Genomic DNA, 19,086 nt, shown 5'->3' on the forward strand with positions numbered 1-19,086 from the left:
ATGCCCTCCCCACCCCACCACTACCGCCACATCTACCTCGTGTACACACTGAAAGGGGTTTTCTCTAAAAGTTCCCTCCGCGTCAAAAACGCTTGGGGTATTAATGAACCAAAACTCACAACATCATTTTAGAACGCAAAAAGAGAGGCAATGGGGAAGTGGTACAAGCCACAAAGCTCCTCATGATGCCAAGCAATTGAGTGGATTCTGGGTAAAGACTGGTGAGCACGGGTCATAAAGTTTGGAATTTCACATCTTGTTAAAAAAAAAAACAAAAACAACTCACTTTCCTCACTGTTTTCAAAACCTTTTAGATTTATGTATTTTGAAACCTACAGGGCTTTGGGAAAGAGGGAAATGACTTTTTTTTAAAAAAAAATTATACCCCCTATATGAAAAACTCCATCTTGAATTTGAATTCAGACATATTAACAGTCTTTCTTTTCCATAAAGGAAAAAAAATTGAATCATTTGTCTGCTCTGTAGAAGATGTCACCAAAAGACATGCTTCTGTTTTAATGAAGGGCCTTTTGCTCTGTTGACATTCCCCATATCACATACAAATAGGCCCACTGCTAATTAACCAGAGATGGGAGACCAATTTGTTAAGATGTTACTTCATACACAGAGAAATATTCTCTTGGATGAGGTATGAAGAACAGTTAAAACCTCTCCAAGAAAAGAAGAATACAGCCTCATGTTTCTTAAAGACTAGGAAACATATTGAGACACCTGACATTAAGAGTATTTGTTGTTGTCTAAGTGTCATGGAGTATGCTCCATCCATCTAGACAGTATAGTACAATGCATGCCTAGGCTGCATTTTATTCTTCTTGGACCATAATAATACATGAGTTCCATCTTTGACAAAAACAACAAAACTTATATAGTGGGAATGAGATCTTCAACCTCTTCCAGGACACTTTTCTGTTCAGTAGATGCTCCCTTGAGTGAGCATAGTGAGTTTTGATCACCTAGGGGGTCTATGAATCCCTAAGAATTGGTCCAGTCCCACTTGGCTTCGTGGATGAACCAAACCAAATGATGAGCCCAGCGTATTAACTTGAAAGAGTACAGGTTCAGTGTCCACATCATTTAGGACTTCTGGTGATGGGAAGACAATGAAATGAAATCATGGGTATCAATGCTCTGTGTAGCTTACTATCTGCAAATGTGATATCTCACACTTTTCACTAAATAAAGCTTGACTCCTAAGCCACAGGATTGTTGTGGCAAATGTACCAAAACTACAACATCTGAATGAGTGTCCACCTGCTTCAAAGTAGTCCCCTTGCTAAACCCCACTCTTCTTTAAGGAGGCTGCTGCCACTGCTGCTGATCACAGCGTTTATGGAACTCCTCTTTGGGGACTGCTAATAAATGAGCCACACAAGAAAATCAATTCAAACAGCATCTTCAGGGCTGAAGGGATCTGGTCCCATTAGAGGCATGTTTGCTTTTAATTCAATTTACTGTATTTTTTTATTTGGCCTAGGCTCACATATTAATGTTGTTTGAACTAAAAGTCACCCTTCTTGCTTGGATGGTGCTATTTACGTTCACGGAGAGGATCATAGCACTTACTCCAGACGTTTTTAACTGAGGATGGAAACCAGACTTTCAGCATTAATGACCCAATCACATGTATACCCCCTACTGTCTGCTGAGTTTACTTAGGGCCACCAACTACCAATTCATGTTTTTCTATCATTATTCATTACTCCAAAACCAAGGGAAGGTGTGTAAAGACTGAACTTTCAGGGAAAAAAATTCAGAGGTAAGCTAAAAGGTATAATAAAATTTTGCTCCTATTGATTTGAGTTAAGAAACTGTTTCCTTTCTTAAATTAACTTTTTATTGATCACTCCTATGACCTTAACTGCTATGAGTTTGCTGGCCTTCTTCCACTTAAAAAAAAAATGGTTTTACTATTTATTTCCTCTACGAGTTATGTAGAAAAATCTTATGATAGCCTTTTGTGAACCAGTGGCCTCAAAGAAAAGTTAACATTTCCAGCTTGATGCTCAGAACTTTGTTCAGGAATGGTCCCCGGATTGTCCCTGACATAAAGGAGCATCCCCTTATTTCCAATCAGTACCAGAAGAAGCTTGGGTTTTCTTTCACTTAGGGCTTCACTTGATTGGAAAGACTTCTGATTGCTGACAACACACCTAGACCAGACATTCTCTGGCTCCATTGTGTAGGAATGTGGCAGAATTTCCAAGAGAAATCCTTGAAAATTAGTTTCCAAGAGAAACTAATCTCACTAATATTGAGATGCATGTTTTGGAATGGTGGACAACTCCAAAGTGCCTAGAGCAATGCAATGCTTCTCAGCCTGTGGGTCTTGACTCCTTTGGGGGCCGAATGATCCTTTTATAGCGGGTCACATACCAGATTTCTTACATATCAGGTATTTACATTATGATTCATAACAGTAACAAAATTACCGTTATGAAGTAGCAAGGAACTAATTGGATGGTTGGGGATCACCACAACTTAAGAAACTGTATTAAGGGTCGCAGCTTTAGGAAGGTTGAGAACCACTGTGTTATAGGATGATGGTGTTCGTGTTAAGTTCTCATGTTTGGAAACACTTCTCTCACCTCTTCTCAGAGCTGGAAGACCTGGGGTTTTGACTCAGAACTGAAATGGGAAAAAAATAGCTTGAGGCATGACCTTGAGTCATGTTGTTCCTCTTAGAGTCTCCATTTCTTAATGTGTAAGTGACAGGCACAAAGCACTCTTAGCTATGGGCCTGGGATGAGGAAGTGTCCATTCTCAACAGCCAGACTGTTCTTAATTGGGGTTAGGGAGTTCTTTAGGGGTCAGATGAATGTGCTCTCCATTCTCAGGGACCATCAGCAACTTGTGGCTTCTGGGTAAGGCCTTGCATCTCTCAGGGGTCACTGCTTCAGATGATTTGCTGCTGCAGCCGTTTCATCTTGCTGTGACAAATGCAAGCTTCTATGACTTACAACTCAGGTTCTTAATGCAGAATAAGTAAATAGTAAAACAAGGAGAAAAGCATGGTTCTTGCTTTTTACTCACTTATTTTTTTTAATATCCGTGATCTTCCCAACTTCCTTTTAAAGTGTCGTACTGCATAAGAAATCAGGTACAGCTGCTGAATATAACCAGCTCGTAAATGCTCCACCACCCGTACAAAATGGTCTATCTGCTACTAAATAGTGACATCTAGTGGATTTTCATTATCAAAGAATAAGATACTCATTTTCTTGTTAGCAACCCCTTCCACCAATCTCTCCAGTCCACCCCCAAGCTTTGATCCTTTGGCTGCTTTCATTCAATACTCTTTCATTAATCACTTACTTTATTTCAAACATTATGCTAGGAGCTTATATTGATTAAAAATACATATTCTTTACTTTGTTAGAGCTCATAGTCCAAAGGCGGAGGCAGAAAAATCACTAGACAATCACAGCATATTTTAGTGAATGTTCCAATAGGAGCTGCCCAGAGCAACCACAGTAGAGATGGGGAGCTTATTTTGTTCAGAAAGATTTCATGGAGGAGAAAACCTTTGAGTAGAGTTTTGAAGTTTTTCTTTATGTGATTTATGAAGGATAAATAGATGCCATTTGAAAGAGTGTGTGCACTATATAGAAAGGCAAGGGCCTTGTAGAGTCATTGACTGTGATAAACTTGAACAATGAAAAGTATTTTTATATCCTTGGAGCGTAAAATATAGAACAGAATTTCTCAACTGTTGCCATTTGAGGGATGAATGATTCTTTGTCTTAGGGTGCTAGGCCTTGTAGAATGCTTAGCAATATTCTTGAGTCAACCCATTGAAAAAAATCCAATTCTAACTGCTCCTTTCAGTTGTACCTGCCAAACATTATTTTTTTTAATTGTCGATATCCGCAAGTTAGCACAGTGAAAGGTATTCTCATTGAACTGTACAAATAGAAAACTGGGTTCTACGTGGCTATGTCTAATGCAGAAGATCTGAGTTTTTATGATATCTTTTAGGGAGCATTATTGAGAGGACTTGCTTCAGAATGACAGGTCAGATGTAGTTCTTGTGAGGCTGTGGAAGTAGCATGGCGCTGGATGCATAAAAGTGGCCTGACACTGCTGTAGCAGTGATCCAGTAGTGAAGCAACAAAGGCCTGCCACCTGGGAAGTAGCACAAAAGTTGGATTTGAGAGACCTACGATTCAGGGTCAGCAGGACGTGGGGAATTGATTAGATAGAAATAATTCCTGAGACAGGAGTTGTGGATTAGCCACGAGTTTCTTGCTTACACAGATTTTTTTTCCCCATTGGATCCTATTGTCTCCATAATTTCATATCAATGACAGGACATTTCATATGTGAAGCTCACAGTATTGAGCCCAACAAAATAGAACACAATCGTACACAAGTTATGGGAAGTGAACTTGCCATCACAGACTGCAGCAAAGATCAAAAGCAGCCAAGATCCTCTGTGATCTTTCATGGTCCGAGAAATCTACCTGATGTGCACAGTTGTAAATGTGCATGCCAGAGCCAGGGGTGGTAGTGGTGCATGCCTGAAATCCGGCTACTGAGGAGGCTAAAGCAGGAGGATCATGAGTTACAGACCAGTCTGGATCATATAGTGAGTTTCAGACCAGCTTGAGCCTCTTAGTGAGATTCTGTCTCAGAAGATATTAAGTATGCATACCTTACTTAGGCCACAGTAGAAGGCCACCAAATTAACCTCTGGGTTTTATATCTGAAAGACAATGTGTCTCATACAAATGATTGAAGCACATTGTACTTTTAGGGCAAAGGAACAAATTCTGGGCAATCCCTCCCTAATTCTAGATGTTGTGTTCTTTAGGAAGGACAGGAGCAAGGCTGAAGCTCTTTTTTGGCAAGTCCTTCTTATTTATCTCAGTATATTGCATTCCAAGCACATTCCACACTTATCTCAAAAACTACTCGCAAGAAACAAGGGAAGATTTTGTTAATCCAAGACCACCTGGAGAGCAGCTGCCTTGTGCCACTAAAAGCACCATGGGCATACAGGTGTGCTGAATGAGAATCAGGCATTCTATTAACCCAGCAAACTGAGGGAGAGTCATGACGCCAATTTCACAATGCAGAACCTGTTCATTTTAATTAAATGACATGTTTGGTCGCAATACAATACTGTCCAATTATTACTGAGTGAAACCTACTGTGTATGATTTTCCTGGGGATGAGCCTGTCTTGCGTTTTGAAAATTAAGCCAGTCTGTTTCATAGTACCAGTTGGGTTTATATCCATCTGAAGGGGGATTTCTAGCAAATACCACAGACCTGCAACATCTTGTTCTATTTTAATCAGTGCCTAGATGTGTACATAGCTAACAAGAAGAAAGTGTGCTGAAGATACTAGGGGATATAATCAGAATCCAGATGCATTTTCAGAGGCTTGGGCCTCCTGCAAAAGAAAGAAATTAAGTAAGGTCACAAGCAATCTACATCAATCCAGGATGACTGGCTTTCAAATCTCTTCATCAGTTTCCTGAGTTAACAGAATGCCTGATCATTCTATGCACCCATATGGCCATGATGCCTCTTGTGGCACAAGGCAGCCCAAGGCTGACAACCTTCTATTGTAGGGCCAGCAGGATGGTGCCGTGTGTAAAGGCACTTACTGCCGAGTCCAATGACCTAAGTTTGATCTCTAGACTTCAGATGGTAGAAGGAAAGAACTTCTTCCTGCAAATTGTCCTTTGACTTTTACACAGGTGCCACGCACATGTGCACATACATGGAGATAGAAAGATGAATAAGTAAATGAATGTAAAAATGATATATATGTGAAAAATAGGACAGTTTTGTTTGCTATGTCAGAGATTTGGCATGGCTTCCATTGTGATCATGATCTGAGAGCACAGGAAAAGATATGGTGTCAAGATGAGGATTGCTGGCCCATCTTAACATTTATCAGATCATGCACAGAGGCCATGTTCCAATAAACTGGGATATATACAGAGATAAACAATGGAGTGGTAAGGGAAATTGAAGTATTATAAAGAACAGAGGAAAAAGACACAGCATAACAAAACATTTTGGGGCTATAAATGCTGACTCAAATGTCCCATCAAGTCTACTTCAAGTTCCCAAAGTTATCCTCCAGAAACCTAGGAAGCACCTTTAACTTATGCTCACTCTCCCTCCCCATTTATTTTTGTCAGCAACTTCATGATAGATGTATAAGAATTCCATGTTACAGCACTTAAATCCTGTTCCAACCAAGCCCTGACCACCCCTCCCTCTCCCGTTCCTGCTACTCTCCTTATCTGCACACTGTTTTCCCATCAGTTGGGCAGCTTTTTTGCCTCTGTGCCCTTTTTTATGCCCTTCTGTCTCTTCTTCTTTCTTTGTCTCATTCTTCTTTTACACGAGCTAAAGTTGTTATCGACATGCTGTTCTTACGTTCTGTTCTTGCTCCTGTTTTCTAGCCTGTCTGTTGACACCGGTCGCTCAGCTTCCTGTATCATGGCCCTAGCTGCATCTCCAATGTCCACTGACAGACTAATCTCTCTGTCCAGTGAATGCCATGGTTCCACCTGTTTCTGCCTTCACAATTCTAGTTTACAGGGTCCTGAACTCAGGTCCTCACATTTGCAAAGCAAACACTTTTACCAACTGAGCCCTCGTCCTGGACCACAATATATTATGTTTACTTGTTTTCCCACCTCCAGCACACAAGGTCACTTCAGACACTAATGAAAACTGCAAACTAGTCTATCAAACATCTTCCTTTTCACCATTGGGTCATATTTTCAGCAGCATCAGATTGAGTCCATCTAGGTCCCTGAGACTATTTTCTCTGGAAGGGTGTTCTATTAACATAATCTCTAGTTTTTGCTGTATCAAGGAAGATGTGTGTGTGTGTGTGTGTGTGTGTGTGTGTGTGTGTGTGTATGTGTGTGTAGCAATAATAATACTACAGTATGGAAATTGAGACTGCTCTCACTGTCCATGTTCTCATTTCATACAGGTGATATTTGTTTCAGAAGTTTATTACAAGTGATTATTCTTTTCATGTGTGAGTAGTGCTCATACAACAATGATTCAGACATTCATCTCGGTGGTTGGCTCTATCTGATCTAAAAGGTTAAGTTTGGGGAAGGGAGAGCCAAAAATTTGCACTGTGGTGCACTCTAAGACTTGCCAGAAGGTGTCACTGTAGACACTTCAGAGCAAATTAGGGAAAGAGGGCTGTTTTAGCTATGCATGAAGGTGACAATGCATGCCTGCAAAAACTAGCTAAAATATTAATTCAAATTTGTTACTGGATTAAGTATTATTTTCCTAACAATTAGGCTAATTGCTACTAAAATCTTGCCTTGTGATTTGCATAAAGGCTCCACAAATATGTTGTGAGTGAACAAAGAAATTAATGAAAAGCAAAACTAGGAGTGGATGGAAAGAGTCCATGGATACAATGGTTATCTGAATTCCTAAAGGATGCTGAGAAACAAAAACTCTACTCATTAGTAATGGGTCTTTTTAGAAATACATTTTAGTGTTATCAGCAAGATTTTATTCTAGAAACAGTTCAGAGAGATGAATGAAGACACTCTTGAACCACTCTTCATTCCTACTCCAAGATTCTGTGCCCAATGATTGTTTTTTTTCCCATGAAAATGTATAAGGTTATTTTTTAAAAAGAAAACCTTCCTGTGATAATATTTGTATAAAGTATTTGTCATATGATCAAGAATTTTTCTGTGGTGAGGCATGTCCTTAGCCTTGTACTTCCTCTCTTATGTGGAACAGTTCCTTAAATAAGCAGTTAAAGGACTTTAAGATTCTGTTTTGAATCACGCACAAAGAAAAACTGCCAAGCTGGAATGGGAGGCACAACAGTTCTGGAAACGCAGGGAAGAGCCTGTGTTATAGAAAACAGTTTAAGTGGAGATATAAATGAGCAACTATAATTCACTCTGACAACAGTTTTAGCCTTAGTATGGAAGTGCTATGGTAACACGGGGCAAGATGGAATGCCATCACTAAGCAGTAGGCTTAGCTTTCCACTTGAACTGAACTTGAAGGAAGTATCATCTTCTAAGTGAGATGAAGCACCACACATACCACATGATAGAGACACAGAGGATAGAAGGTAGGAAACTCTGAGGTTCAAGAAGGTTCCAGAAGGCTGAGTCTGAGTCGGGAGGAACCTTTCCTTGTTGAATATTCAATAGATCAGGAGGTTGAGAAAGTCTCCTCTGGTTCCTTCTCAGAGAACCTCCACAATGTCTTCAGATGGGAATGACGAAATCAGAAAAGTTGCAAGCCATTCCCCGAGAAATATGAATACTCAGTATTTATTCTTGTTTTCCTACCACAAATATACCCTTCCAATGACCTCATCTTTCGTCTACTGTATGTGAATGGCAATTCATGTCTCACAAAAAAAGCACAATTACAGGGGGAATTTCTCTGTTTGATTATGTGATTATGCCTAACCACATAGACCTTGATGTGTCTGCAGTGTGGGGCATAAGTATATATGTACTATGTATGTGTTTGAGTGTGTTTGCCAGTAAGTTTGAATGTCTGCTCATCTGCTGTTCTGCAGAGAGCCTTATCTATTTGCAACTCAAAAGGAGAGATAGCCATCCAGCAAAGCTTGCGCAGTTCTTATATTTGATTGCCTGTTCACTGAATAAAGAAAAAGGATATTTTGGAACCAACAGAGTTAACTTTCTTATCCTGGGAATGGTACTGTGTAAGCAAAGAGCAAAAGAAAGGTAGATTTGGCAGCTATATGCCTATTTTAGTCTGACTAACCACTGTGTATATTCCTGGAGGCCCTCAGATGCTCAGTTTGTCTTTACATTCCATTTCTCTAACAGATGAGCCATGATATTCTGGCAATAACCAGAATGAAGAGTATCATGTCAAATAGTTTTGATGTGATTTTCTTTTTTTAAATAACATTTCTAGATTAGACAAGGTTATTGGGAAAAAAATGCTTGTGCATCTCTCATAACAAACACTAGAATTTTAGTCCCTTTATCAACTCCATTTCACCTCCATTAGTTATTTGCTTCAACTGAGTATCCATTTTGTTATTGTTTAATAAAAGCTTAAGGGTTTAGAGTATGAAATAAAATGGTTGCTTACTGGACCAATAGCATCATTGAGAAGAGAACAAAGGAGGGCAAAACATGACAAGGCTCTTATCCAGAAGGTTTTATTTTTTAATGCCTGCTGAGGATGTACTGCCAGGAAATTGGATTTAAAAAAAGTTAGATATCTGGTCACACTAGCTGGGTATAAAGAGAGGACTGCAACATAGTTCATAGGACAAATACCATCACCAGATCCCCATCGTTCTTCTGTTGCTTTTCTTAGTGACCATGAGCACATCTGCAACATACTTTCCTGAATGCAGTTATGTCAGTCACACTTCTGACTGGGCCTTTATGCTTTGTCCATAGGAACTTCCATTACATCACCATCCTCAGAGACCCAGTGTCCCGGTACTTGAGCGAATGGAGGCATGTCCAGAGAGGAGCCACATGGAAAGCATCCCTGCACGTCTGTGATGGAAGACCCCCAACCTCTGAAGAATTGCCCAGCTGCTACACTGGTGATGACTGGTCTGGATGCCCTCTCAAAGAGTTCATGGACTGCCCCTATAATCTGGCCAACAACCGCCAAGTACGCATGCTGTCTGACCTGACGCTGGTTGGCTGCTACAACCTCTCTGTCATGCCGGAAAAGCAAAGAAACAAGGTCCTTCTGGAAAGTGCTAAATCCAATCTGAAGCATATGGCGTTCTTTGGCCTCACCGAGTTTCAGCGTAAGACCCAGTACCTGTTTGAGAAGACCTTCAACATGAACTTTATTTCGCCGTTTACCCAATATAATACCACTAGGGCCTCTAGTGTAGAGATCAATGAGGAGATCCAAAAGCGTATTGAGAGGCTGAATTTTCTGGATATGGAGTTGTACAGCTATGCGAAAGACCTCTTTCTGCAAAGGTATCAGTTCATGAGGCAGAAAGAGCATCAGGATGCTAGGCGGAAGCGTCAGGAGCAACGCAAGTTTCTGAAGGGAAGGTTTCTTCAGACCCATTTCCAGAGTCAGAGTAAGGGCCAGGGCCAGAGTCCAGGTCAGAATCTGAGTCAGAATCCAAATCCCAACCCAAATCAGAACCTGACTCAGAACCTGAGTCAGAATCTGACTCGGAAATCAAAGCCTAATTTGAGCCAGAAGAAGAACCAGGGAAGACAGAAGCAGAGCTTGGGCCAGGAGCAGAAGGTTAGCAGCACCAGCAATGGCACCAATGACTACATAGGCAGTGTAGAGACATGGCGCTAAATGGCTCTGTAAAGCTTGTGCACACTGCTTCCCAAAGCACCACCAAAAAGATGGCGTGTATATTACGAGATGAAAATGTCCAAACACATCCTGCTTCCCCTTATTTTGGAAGTTCAAAACAAATATAGATGTTGCCTTTACAGTTGCCTTTTGATTCAGTGTTACACTGTGTGTGGGTAAAACAAATCTCAGTGTGTAATTAAATTGTCTTTTTGGGGGATGAACTATTTCTGAAATCCAAGAGCCAAACCAGACTCCACCAGAAACTGCAGTTTAGATATTTTAAGAAGTTCTTAAATTAGGTATGGAGACACAAAGAAAACATGAAATGTGGCCATTTAAACTTTAAGAAACAGACTTTAAATGATTCCGGATACTCTGTTAAAACCCAATCTTGAAAGCAAACCCCCACCCCCAGGGAAGCATAAGTAAAAACATGAGCAGACTAAGAGATGCTCAAAAACCTTTAATTTCATTCTTATTTTAACAAGGAGTCTAAACAGCAAAACAACTGATGATAAATTTTGCCAAAGTGTAGAAAGTAAACGGTTTCTCACTTACATGTAGGTGGGTTTATGTAAAAATAATGGCTTTTCAAATAGATCAGGATTCATGTCTTATAATTTAACAGATGTTTAAAATTTTAAAATTTTCTACCTTCTGCTGATTAAAAGGTTTTAAACAGGGTATATCTCATATTAACAAAGCATTTTCTTTCCAAATGGAATACCAATGGAAAGATCCAGTTTCCAGATGGTTTCAGGGCACTGTAATTTCAACAATTTCAATCTTTTTGGCGCTGCTTCTCATTCACTTTAAGGCTTCTCTGAGTTGTGCTCATTCCAAATGAATCCATGTATAGAATATTTCTTCATCAGCTAAATTGTGTGTTGCTGAATCTCTTTTGTTATTTAATCCTGGATTAAAGTCAGGACTTTCTATAGACTTGTCTTATCAATGTCCGTGTAGTAAGGTCCGTAACAAGAACTCTCAAACAGGATAACATGTCTTTAAATATTGCTGAAGTTATTATTCTTGATCAGATTGAATTGAACCTGAATGTGAACTGTTAATTATTTTGCTTATTGTAATGTTTCCAGTGTGACTGACTATTTCTGGCCCGTGGTTCCTTTTTTGTATTGACAGGTTTGTACACAATAATAAGAGCAATTTTTTTTTCCTCAAAGACCATGGTAGAGTAAGCATTAAGACATCCAGAGTCGCTCAGTAACGCCAAAAGCTGCCTCTTGATACTTGAGGTTAACATCTCTGCCAGGTTTTTGTTTATGAAAGATCGAAAGTGAAGAATGCTCTGCTGTGAACCTAAGTGTCAGGGACATACAAGTTGAGGAGAATAGTTTGGTAGTATAAGTCTGTAATAAATAATATTTTGATGTCATCAACTACAAAGTAAACGTAGGAAGAAGTATGTACCTACTGTATTATTAAACATCATTCTGCATGGCGGTGTCCACCTCGTGGTTGTTGCTACACTTCTTCTATAAAACTTGTATTAATCCCTTGGCGTCAATCAAACAAGGTGACTAGAAGTGGTATTTATGTTTTCAAGAGGGACATTCTTGGAAATATGATCATTCTTGGAAATCTTTCATCATCTGACCTTGTTTAATCTGTAACAATATGGCCACAAGTTAGACACGGAGTTGAGTGTCTGGCTTTAAAGGGATTTTCTTGACTCTGAGCTCTGTAACAGTATTTACAGGTTTTGTTTTGTGGCATTGCAGTGTTCTGAATTGTATCTAAAAAAAAAAAAAAAAAAAAAAAACACAAACAAAAAACTGGAAGGAATTTTGAAAAGCACATCTTGAAGTAAGTGTTTTAGAATGAACTTATTTGGTGTATGTTGTGTTCTTGAAGTATTCTGTAGATCACTATGGCATTTCAGTCTCTTTATTTGTAATTGAAAATATTTGCTCTTAAAACTGACAGTGTTGGAAAGCAGGACAGAGTCTGAACCAGTGGGAAAGCTAGTTACAGGAAAAAAAAATGTGTTATTGCTGTGGTGTGCATGGTTTGCAGAGATTAAGTGCATTTTCTCTGTCTCTACTGATTACTGTATATAGAGAATGTTATAAATATACGTTTTTGTCATCATCATGTAAATCCCACGATTTCAAACTGTAAACATCTGTTCAGTGGTGTAGCTTTACAAACCATTCACTGATTTTGTGTAATTTAACAATAGATGTGAAATAAAGTTTCAATTGCAGCCTGTGAGTAATTTCATGATTTCAAGGTTTACAGCCACTAGACCCTGTGACATCATAAACAAACCAGAACTGGAATCTTTCCTAAGACAGTGTTTTTCTTTACACTTGACAGCTAAGTATGAAAATGAGATGGTCCATTCTAATTCCTCATTCTGAAAGAGCCTTAATTTGGGTGATTCCTCTTTGGAGGCCACGATTTGAATAAAACAAAATTGTCTGTGAAATACAAGGTTTGCCATGCAATGTACAGCAATGTACATTGCCCATGTTCTAATTTAAGGAAAAATAACACACTTAATTGCATACGTCCTCCTTTTATCCACAAGAAAAAAGTTAAAGGTAAGCATTAACATTTTGGTTTTGACCACAGTTTGCTCTAATTATATTCAACATACACATTTTTTTTTTCTAAATCCTTGGAATGAGGATTATGTGTAACACCAACTGTTGAGGAGACCGGATCTGGGACATAGATCAGTTATAGAATGCTTAACATGTACAAGTTCATGATTTCCAACCCTAGCACCACAGAAAAATGCTCACCAAAAGGTCTCCATTATATGAAGGTCCCTTGCTTTCTGGGGATGGGGGAATCTGGACTCCTAAAATGCCAACTATTTAGTACATTAATTACTTTTTATTGCTGTGATTAAAAAATATATAAGCTAAAGTTTTCAGAAAGAAAAGTTTATTCTGACTTACAGTTCCAGAAGGATTAAAGTTCATTATGGCGGGGAGGCATGACAACACACAACACTCATGGCAGCTGGACCAGGACACTGAGGGCACATCTTCAATGGCAAGCATGAAGCAGAAGGAGAAAACTAAAAATGGTGAAAGCTTTTAATCTCAAATATCTCTGTCAGTGACATACTTCCCCCAGCAAGACTACACCACATAGCCCTCCCCCAAATAATGGCACTAACTGGGGGCCAATGCTTCAAATACATGAAAAACTAGGGAGGACATTTGTCTTTAAACTATGACATTTAATAAATAAGGGTTAGAACCATCTTTCCTGTGAGAGATATGGGTATCATTAAAGAACAGACTATAGTCACTGAAGTGAAAAACAGGCAGGTCTACTGTACAGAGCTTCAAGGCACCAAGGAAATGATGTCGTGGTGGGCTATTTGAATCTGGAGGAGAGCTGAAATGAAGAAATAACTAATTGACCTAGTTCCCAGAGGCTTGAGATCCTCCCTGTGTATCAGTTACTTTCCCTATCACTGTGACCTTATAGATTCAATCTAAAGGAGGGAAGATAGTCTTTTCATTCACGGCTTAAGCTGTAAAGTTACATGCTTAGATCTCACCAACCAGGAAATGAAGATGGGACACAAATCAGGAGCCAGGCTATAAACCTCAAGGTCCACCCTGACAGCTACTCACTTCCTCACCTGGGCCACTCCTCTCAAATATCCCACATTATCTGAAGACAACACCATGAACCAGAAACCAAGTGGCCTAGCACATTAGTCTGGGAGACATTTCACATTTAAACTGTCACATCTCCAGAGTTATAACAAAATAGGACCGGGAGTGGGGTTGAAGAGAAGAATGATGCATCCCTTATGCACCCTTTCATGAAGGATAAGCACAACACCATAGGATTGGGACAAGAGAATTACAGGATGCTCCTGGCTACCAATGTGCATGCAAAACACTACTTTCTGGCATTGTCCTAATGACATGGCTCCTGACACTAATATGTTGGAAAGAAGAAGTATAGTGCAGCAGTGAGCCAGGACTTTGTTCCCTCTTGTCCTCACTGGGGATTGAACTAAACAAGGACTGAAAGCTTGCAGAAAATACTAACAACAAAAACAAAACAAAACAAAAAAACAAAAAACAAACAAACAAAAAACAAAACAAGGATATGCTGATTCCTAGTGTCACAACCAGTAGCTTGGGTTTCTGATTATTTACAGGGAGAGGAAATGTCTTCATACTTCTGTCAAGAATTTGACTTGAGGCACAAACATGGTAGCATGCATCCCTCAAATCTTCACAGATGCCCAAATCCCAAGGAACTTAAGATGAAATTAAAGTGTCATTGGAATGTATCACAACCATTTCTTTATTTTCTCTCACTGATTCTAATCTACAGCAGCAGGAGTGATTAAAACAAATCTCTGGAGCCCCAAAAAGTTATTTTCTTGCCCTTTAGATAAGAAGTTGATTGACCCTGAAGATATAGCACAATTCCAAGTTCCCTGTGTATTAAAAACTTAGCAGAGTTGTCCAGACTCTAAGAGAATAGAAGTGTGAGTCAGATGATGTGCTTTCCAGCTGTACCACACCACAAACTACATTTATTGAGATGCCAGCAGGAGTGGCTTTTTAGGCACAAGAGCAAGGAGAAGCGGGTCCTTACTCTGATAGCTGAGGACACTGAAACCAGGCGCTGTGTCAGTGAGTATGAGCAAAAGCTCCAATCTTCAGTTATGTCAGATGCTTGCAAGATGTTCATCAGTTCTGGACAGGGGTGGGGGGTTGGTAGTTTGAACATGTGCTGCTAAGAATTAAACTATATGCAAGTATGTGAAGTAAACATAAACATTTTTTTACAGATAATTTTACATAATCAGTGAAAATATCTGTAAAAGCTCCATTCATCCAAAGGAAATGCAACTCTTAATAAAATATTTTATTATTTTATTTACATTTTTATTGATTACATTTTATTCACTTTCTTTTTTAGATTTTCTTTTTTATTATTGGTTACATTTTATTAACTCTGTATCCCAGCTGTATCCCTCATTCCCTCCCAAACCCTCCCTTCTTTCTTCATCTCCTCCCTGCCCCTTTCCAAGTCCACTGATTGGGGAGGACCTCCTCCCCTTTCATCTGATCCTATTTTATCAGGTATCTTCAGGACTGGTTGCAAAGTCCTCCTCTGTGGCCTAGCAGGACTGCTCCTCCCTTGGGTTTGGAGAGGTCAAAGAGCCTGCCATTGAGTTCCTGTCAGAAATAGTCCCTGTTCTCCTTACTATGAGAAACCAATTGGTTACTGAGCAGAGGTTCTAGGTTATATCCATACATGGTCCTTGGTGGAGTGTCAGTCTCAGAAAAGACCCCTGTGCCTAGATATATTTGGTCGTTGTGGAGCTCCTATCCTTCCCATGTCATACAAACTCCCCCTTCTTTCATATGATTCCCTGCACTCTGTTGAAGGTTTGGTTATGAGTCTTAGTATCTGCTTTGATACACTGCTAGGTAGAGTCTTTCAGAGGCCCTCTGCGGTAGGCTCCTGTCCTGTTACTTGTTTTCTCCTACGTCCAATGCACCTCCCATTTGTCTTTCTAAGTGAGGATTGATCATCTTACCCTAGGTCCTCTTTCTTGTTTATCTTCTTTAGATGTATAGATTTCATTATGTTTATCATATCTTATAGGACTATATGAGTGAGTATGTACCATGTGTGTCTTTCTCCTTCTGGGATACCTCACTCAGAATGATCTTTTCTAGATCCCACCATTTGCCTGCAAATTTCATGATTTCCTCGTTTTTGATTGCTGAGTAATATTCCATTGGGTAAAAATACCACAATTTCTGTATCCATTCCTCCATTGAGGGACATCTGGGTTGTTTCCAGGTTCTGGCTATTACAAATAAAGCTTCTACGAACATGGTTGAGCAAATGTCCTTGTTGTGTACTTGAGCAAATTTTGGATATATGCCTAGGAGTGGTATACGTGGATCTTGAGGGAGCACTATTCCTAATTGTCTGAGAAAGAGCCAGATTGACTTCCAAAGTGGTTATACAAGTTTACATTCCCACCAGCAGTGGAGGAGGTTTCCCCTTTCTCCACAACCTCTCCAGCATGTTTTGTCACTTGAGTTATTCATCTTAGCCATTCTGATGGGTGTAAGGTGAAATCTCAGGATTGTTTTGATTTGCATCTCCCTGATGGCTAAGGATGTTGCGCATCTCTTTAAGTGTTTCTCTGTCAGGAAATGCAACTATTGACTCCAATCACACCAAAATACATCCAGCCTCTTTCCAATTTCTTCTACTCTCCTCATTTCTTCTTCTCCCTCTCCTGTCTTCTTCCACCCTCTTCTGTTTCTTCTTCTTCTCTTCTTCTCTAGCGTGCACAGCCCTAAACAATATTTATAAAAAATGTAAATTAGTTTGCTCCACTCTTACTCAATTCTCCTTTCACAGTTTTCCTTCCCAGCTGGGACTATAGTGGATGATTCCCCCTCACCCTGCATACTTACTGCTGCAGATTTTATACGTTGAAAACAGAGGATTCAGCCACATACTGCCTGGATTTTCTCCCAAGCTCTCCCCAAATGCCAACTGTAATATTTGACAAAATCATTAATCTCTCTGTTTCCATTTCCTTCTCTACCAATGGAGAAAGCAATAGCTAACACTTCCAGAATTCCTTGTGAATTGCAGTAACTGCCTACAAGACACTTATGAGAGTGAAAAAGATTCAGGGAACCTTGCTTTTACTCCTTCTGTCATTTCAGGCTAAGTGTGGGCCAAATGCCCCTGTCTTCTGAGAGCACGATATAAGTACGGGGCAGCATGGCACCATTGTTCTTACCTACAATTACACATGTGTTTGAATTGGCCTCAGCTCTGGGGAAAATGAATAAATAAAGTTAGAATAAATAAAATTAGAATAAAAAGTGAAAATGTTGACAAGAAATTAAGCAAAATTACACACTATGTCCTATTGTGACTAATTTAAGAACCAGTCTCTTTCTGAACATTGTGTTTTATGCCTATTACTTCAGAGGCAGAGACATGAGGATTACTGAAAGTTCAACTGAAAGGCTAACTCTTGTAATATGGTGAGTTAAAAACCATCCTAAGCTAGAGAGTGAGATATGTTCTTAAAAAGAATAAAAAATACACTCATCTTGTATAATCATACGCCCCAAAACATTTCTTAAGAATGACATCTAAGCTTTGAATGTAGCCAGTGATACAAGACATTCTGAGAGATCTTACCCAGTAAATGCCAAGTGAAGCGCCCACCTTTCAACATTAAAGGTGAATTCACTGATAACCCTAGTTGATTTGGGACCTACTTTGGCAAGGTTTGGCAAGGGAAGCTCAGACTTCATTTCTTCCCCACCCATATCTACTCTCAGCATCTCCAGAGGTCAGGCTTATCTGCTTGATGAGCTCTCCAAAGGTCTGGCTGCCTCTGTAACAAGGTTGGCTTGGTTCCTGGAATTCCAAAGACTCTGTTATGGGTGAAATGTGTAAAACTAGGAATGGTGGTACTGAATGCCTACAATCCTAGCACTCAGAAGATAAAGGCAGGAGAATCAAGGCTATCCTTTGCTACATAGAGATTTTTCAGGCCACATTGGGTTATGTGTGAAAGTTTGTCTCAAAAAATGCTTATGTACTACCTAAGAGGGATAAGATAAAATAACTCATTAATCATATATGTTAGTTAATCAGATTGGTAGTTAGTACAGACTTTCTGGGAAGGTGACACAAGCCTGTAAACTCAGGGACCTCACCTCACTTTTTAAAAAAGGAAAGGACATTTGCTTTTATCTCATTTGCATCTTTACATTTCAGTCATGTTCCTATAAGGATAGTGTAAGGTTCAATAATCTTCGTCAAGTTTCCTTGTCTATTCTTATTCTGTTTAACTCAATCTTATGACTTCACTAATATTGGTGAACTTTGATGGTGCCTGCCTGAAAACTTTAACAGTTTTTGTGATTTCGCCATGCTCTATTCAGATTTGTGTGACTTGGGAAGACTTACAAGGGATTGTCAAGTCCTACAAGAGGCTGTGACACCATAGCTTGATAAGATTTAACTACTCTGGTGTCAGCTCCTCCTCCTTCTCCTCCTCCTCCTCCTCCTCATTCTCCTCCTCCTCCTCCTCCTCCTCCTCCTCCTCCTCCTCCTCCTCCTCCTCCTCCTCTTCTTCTTCTTCTTCTTCTTCTTCTTCTTCCACTTTACATCCCAATGTAGGACATCCCTACTCTCTTCCTGTTCGTATCCTCTTTCCAACCTCCCCCATGCCCCAGCCCTTACACCTCAGATAAGGGGAACCTCCCCTTACCAGTCTCACATCAGGGCTTAGTGCATCTTCTTCCCTGGTGGCCTGGTGAGGCAGCCCCACCAAAGAAAGTGATTGAAAAGCATTAAACAAAGCCCATTTCAAAGCCCCCTCTCTCCTTCCTAGGGGAGCCACATGATGGCCAAGCTACCCATTGTGTATATGTATACACATACATATATACCTATGTGTAAGGGGCCTAGGTCGAGTCCATGCATGGTCTTTGGTTGGTGCTCCTATAACCCTCTGGGCCCAGATGATTTGTCTCTGTTGGTTTCCTTATGGAGCTCCTGTCACCTCTGAATCCTTCTATTCTTCTTCCCACTCTTCCACAAGGCTCCCTTGGTTCCACCCAGTGTTTGGCTGTGAGTTTCAGATTCTGTTTCGATCCTCTGCTGGGTGGGGCCTCTCAGAGGACAGCTATGCTAGTCTCCTGTCTGCAAACATAGCAGAATATCAGGGGTTGGCTCTCTCATGGGGTGGATC

The 19,086-nt window shown here is 40.0% G+C and overlaps 1 protein-coding gene across 5 annotated transcripts in view; it reads left to right on the forward strand.

Annotated features, from left to right (window-relative positions):
* The window catches only part of Hs6st2 (heparan sulfate 6-O-sulfotransferase 2), a 285,624-nt gene extending 273,075 nt beyond the window's left edge, over positions 1-12,549 (forward strand). For all 5 annotated transcript variants that reach the window (XM_060375387.1, XM_060375390.1, XM_060375389.1 and 2 more), the window contains one exon: positions 9,434-12,549. In XM_060375387.1, the coding sequence (XP_060231370.1) occupies positions 9,434-10,319 (886 nt within the window). In that variant the 3' untranslated portion in view covers positions 10,320-12,549. The remainder of the gene's footprint in view (positions 1-9,433) is intronic.
* Positions 12,550-19,086: the final 6,537 nt, after the last annotated feature.

This window comes from Meriones unguiculatus, chromosome X, assembly GCF_030254825.1.
Source record: "Meriones unguiculatus strain TT.TT164.6M chromosome X, Bangor_MerUng_6.1, whole genome shotgun sequence".
Classification (NCBI taxonomy): Eukaryota; Metazoa; Chordata; class Mammalia; order Rodentia; family Muridae; genus Meriones; species Meriones unguiculatus.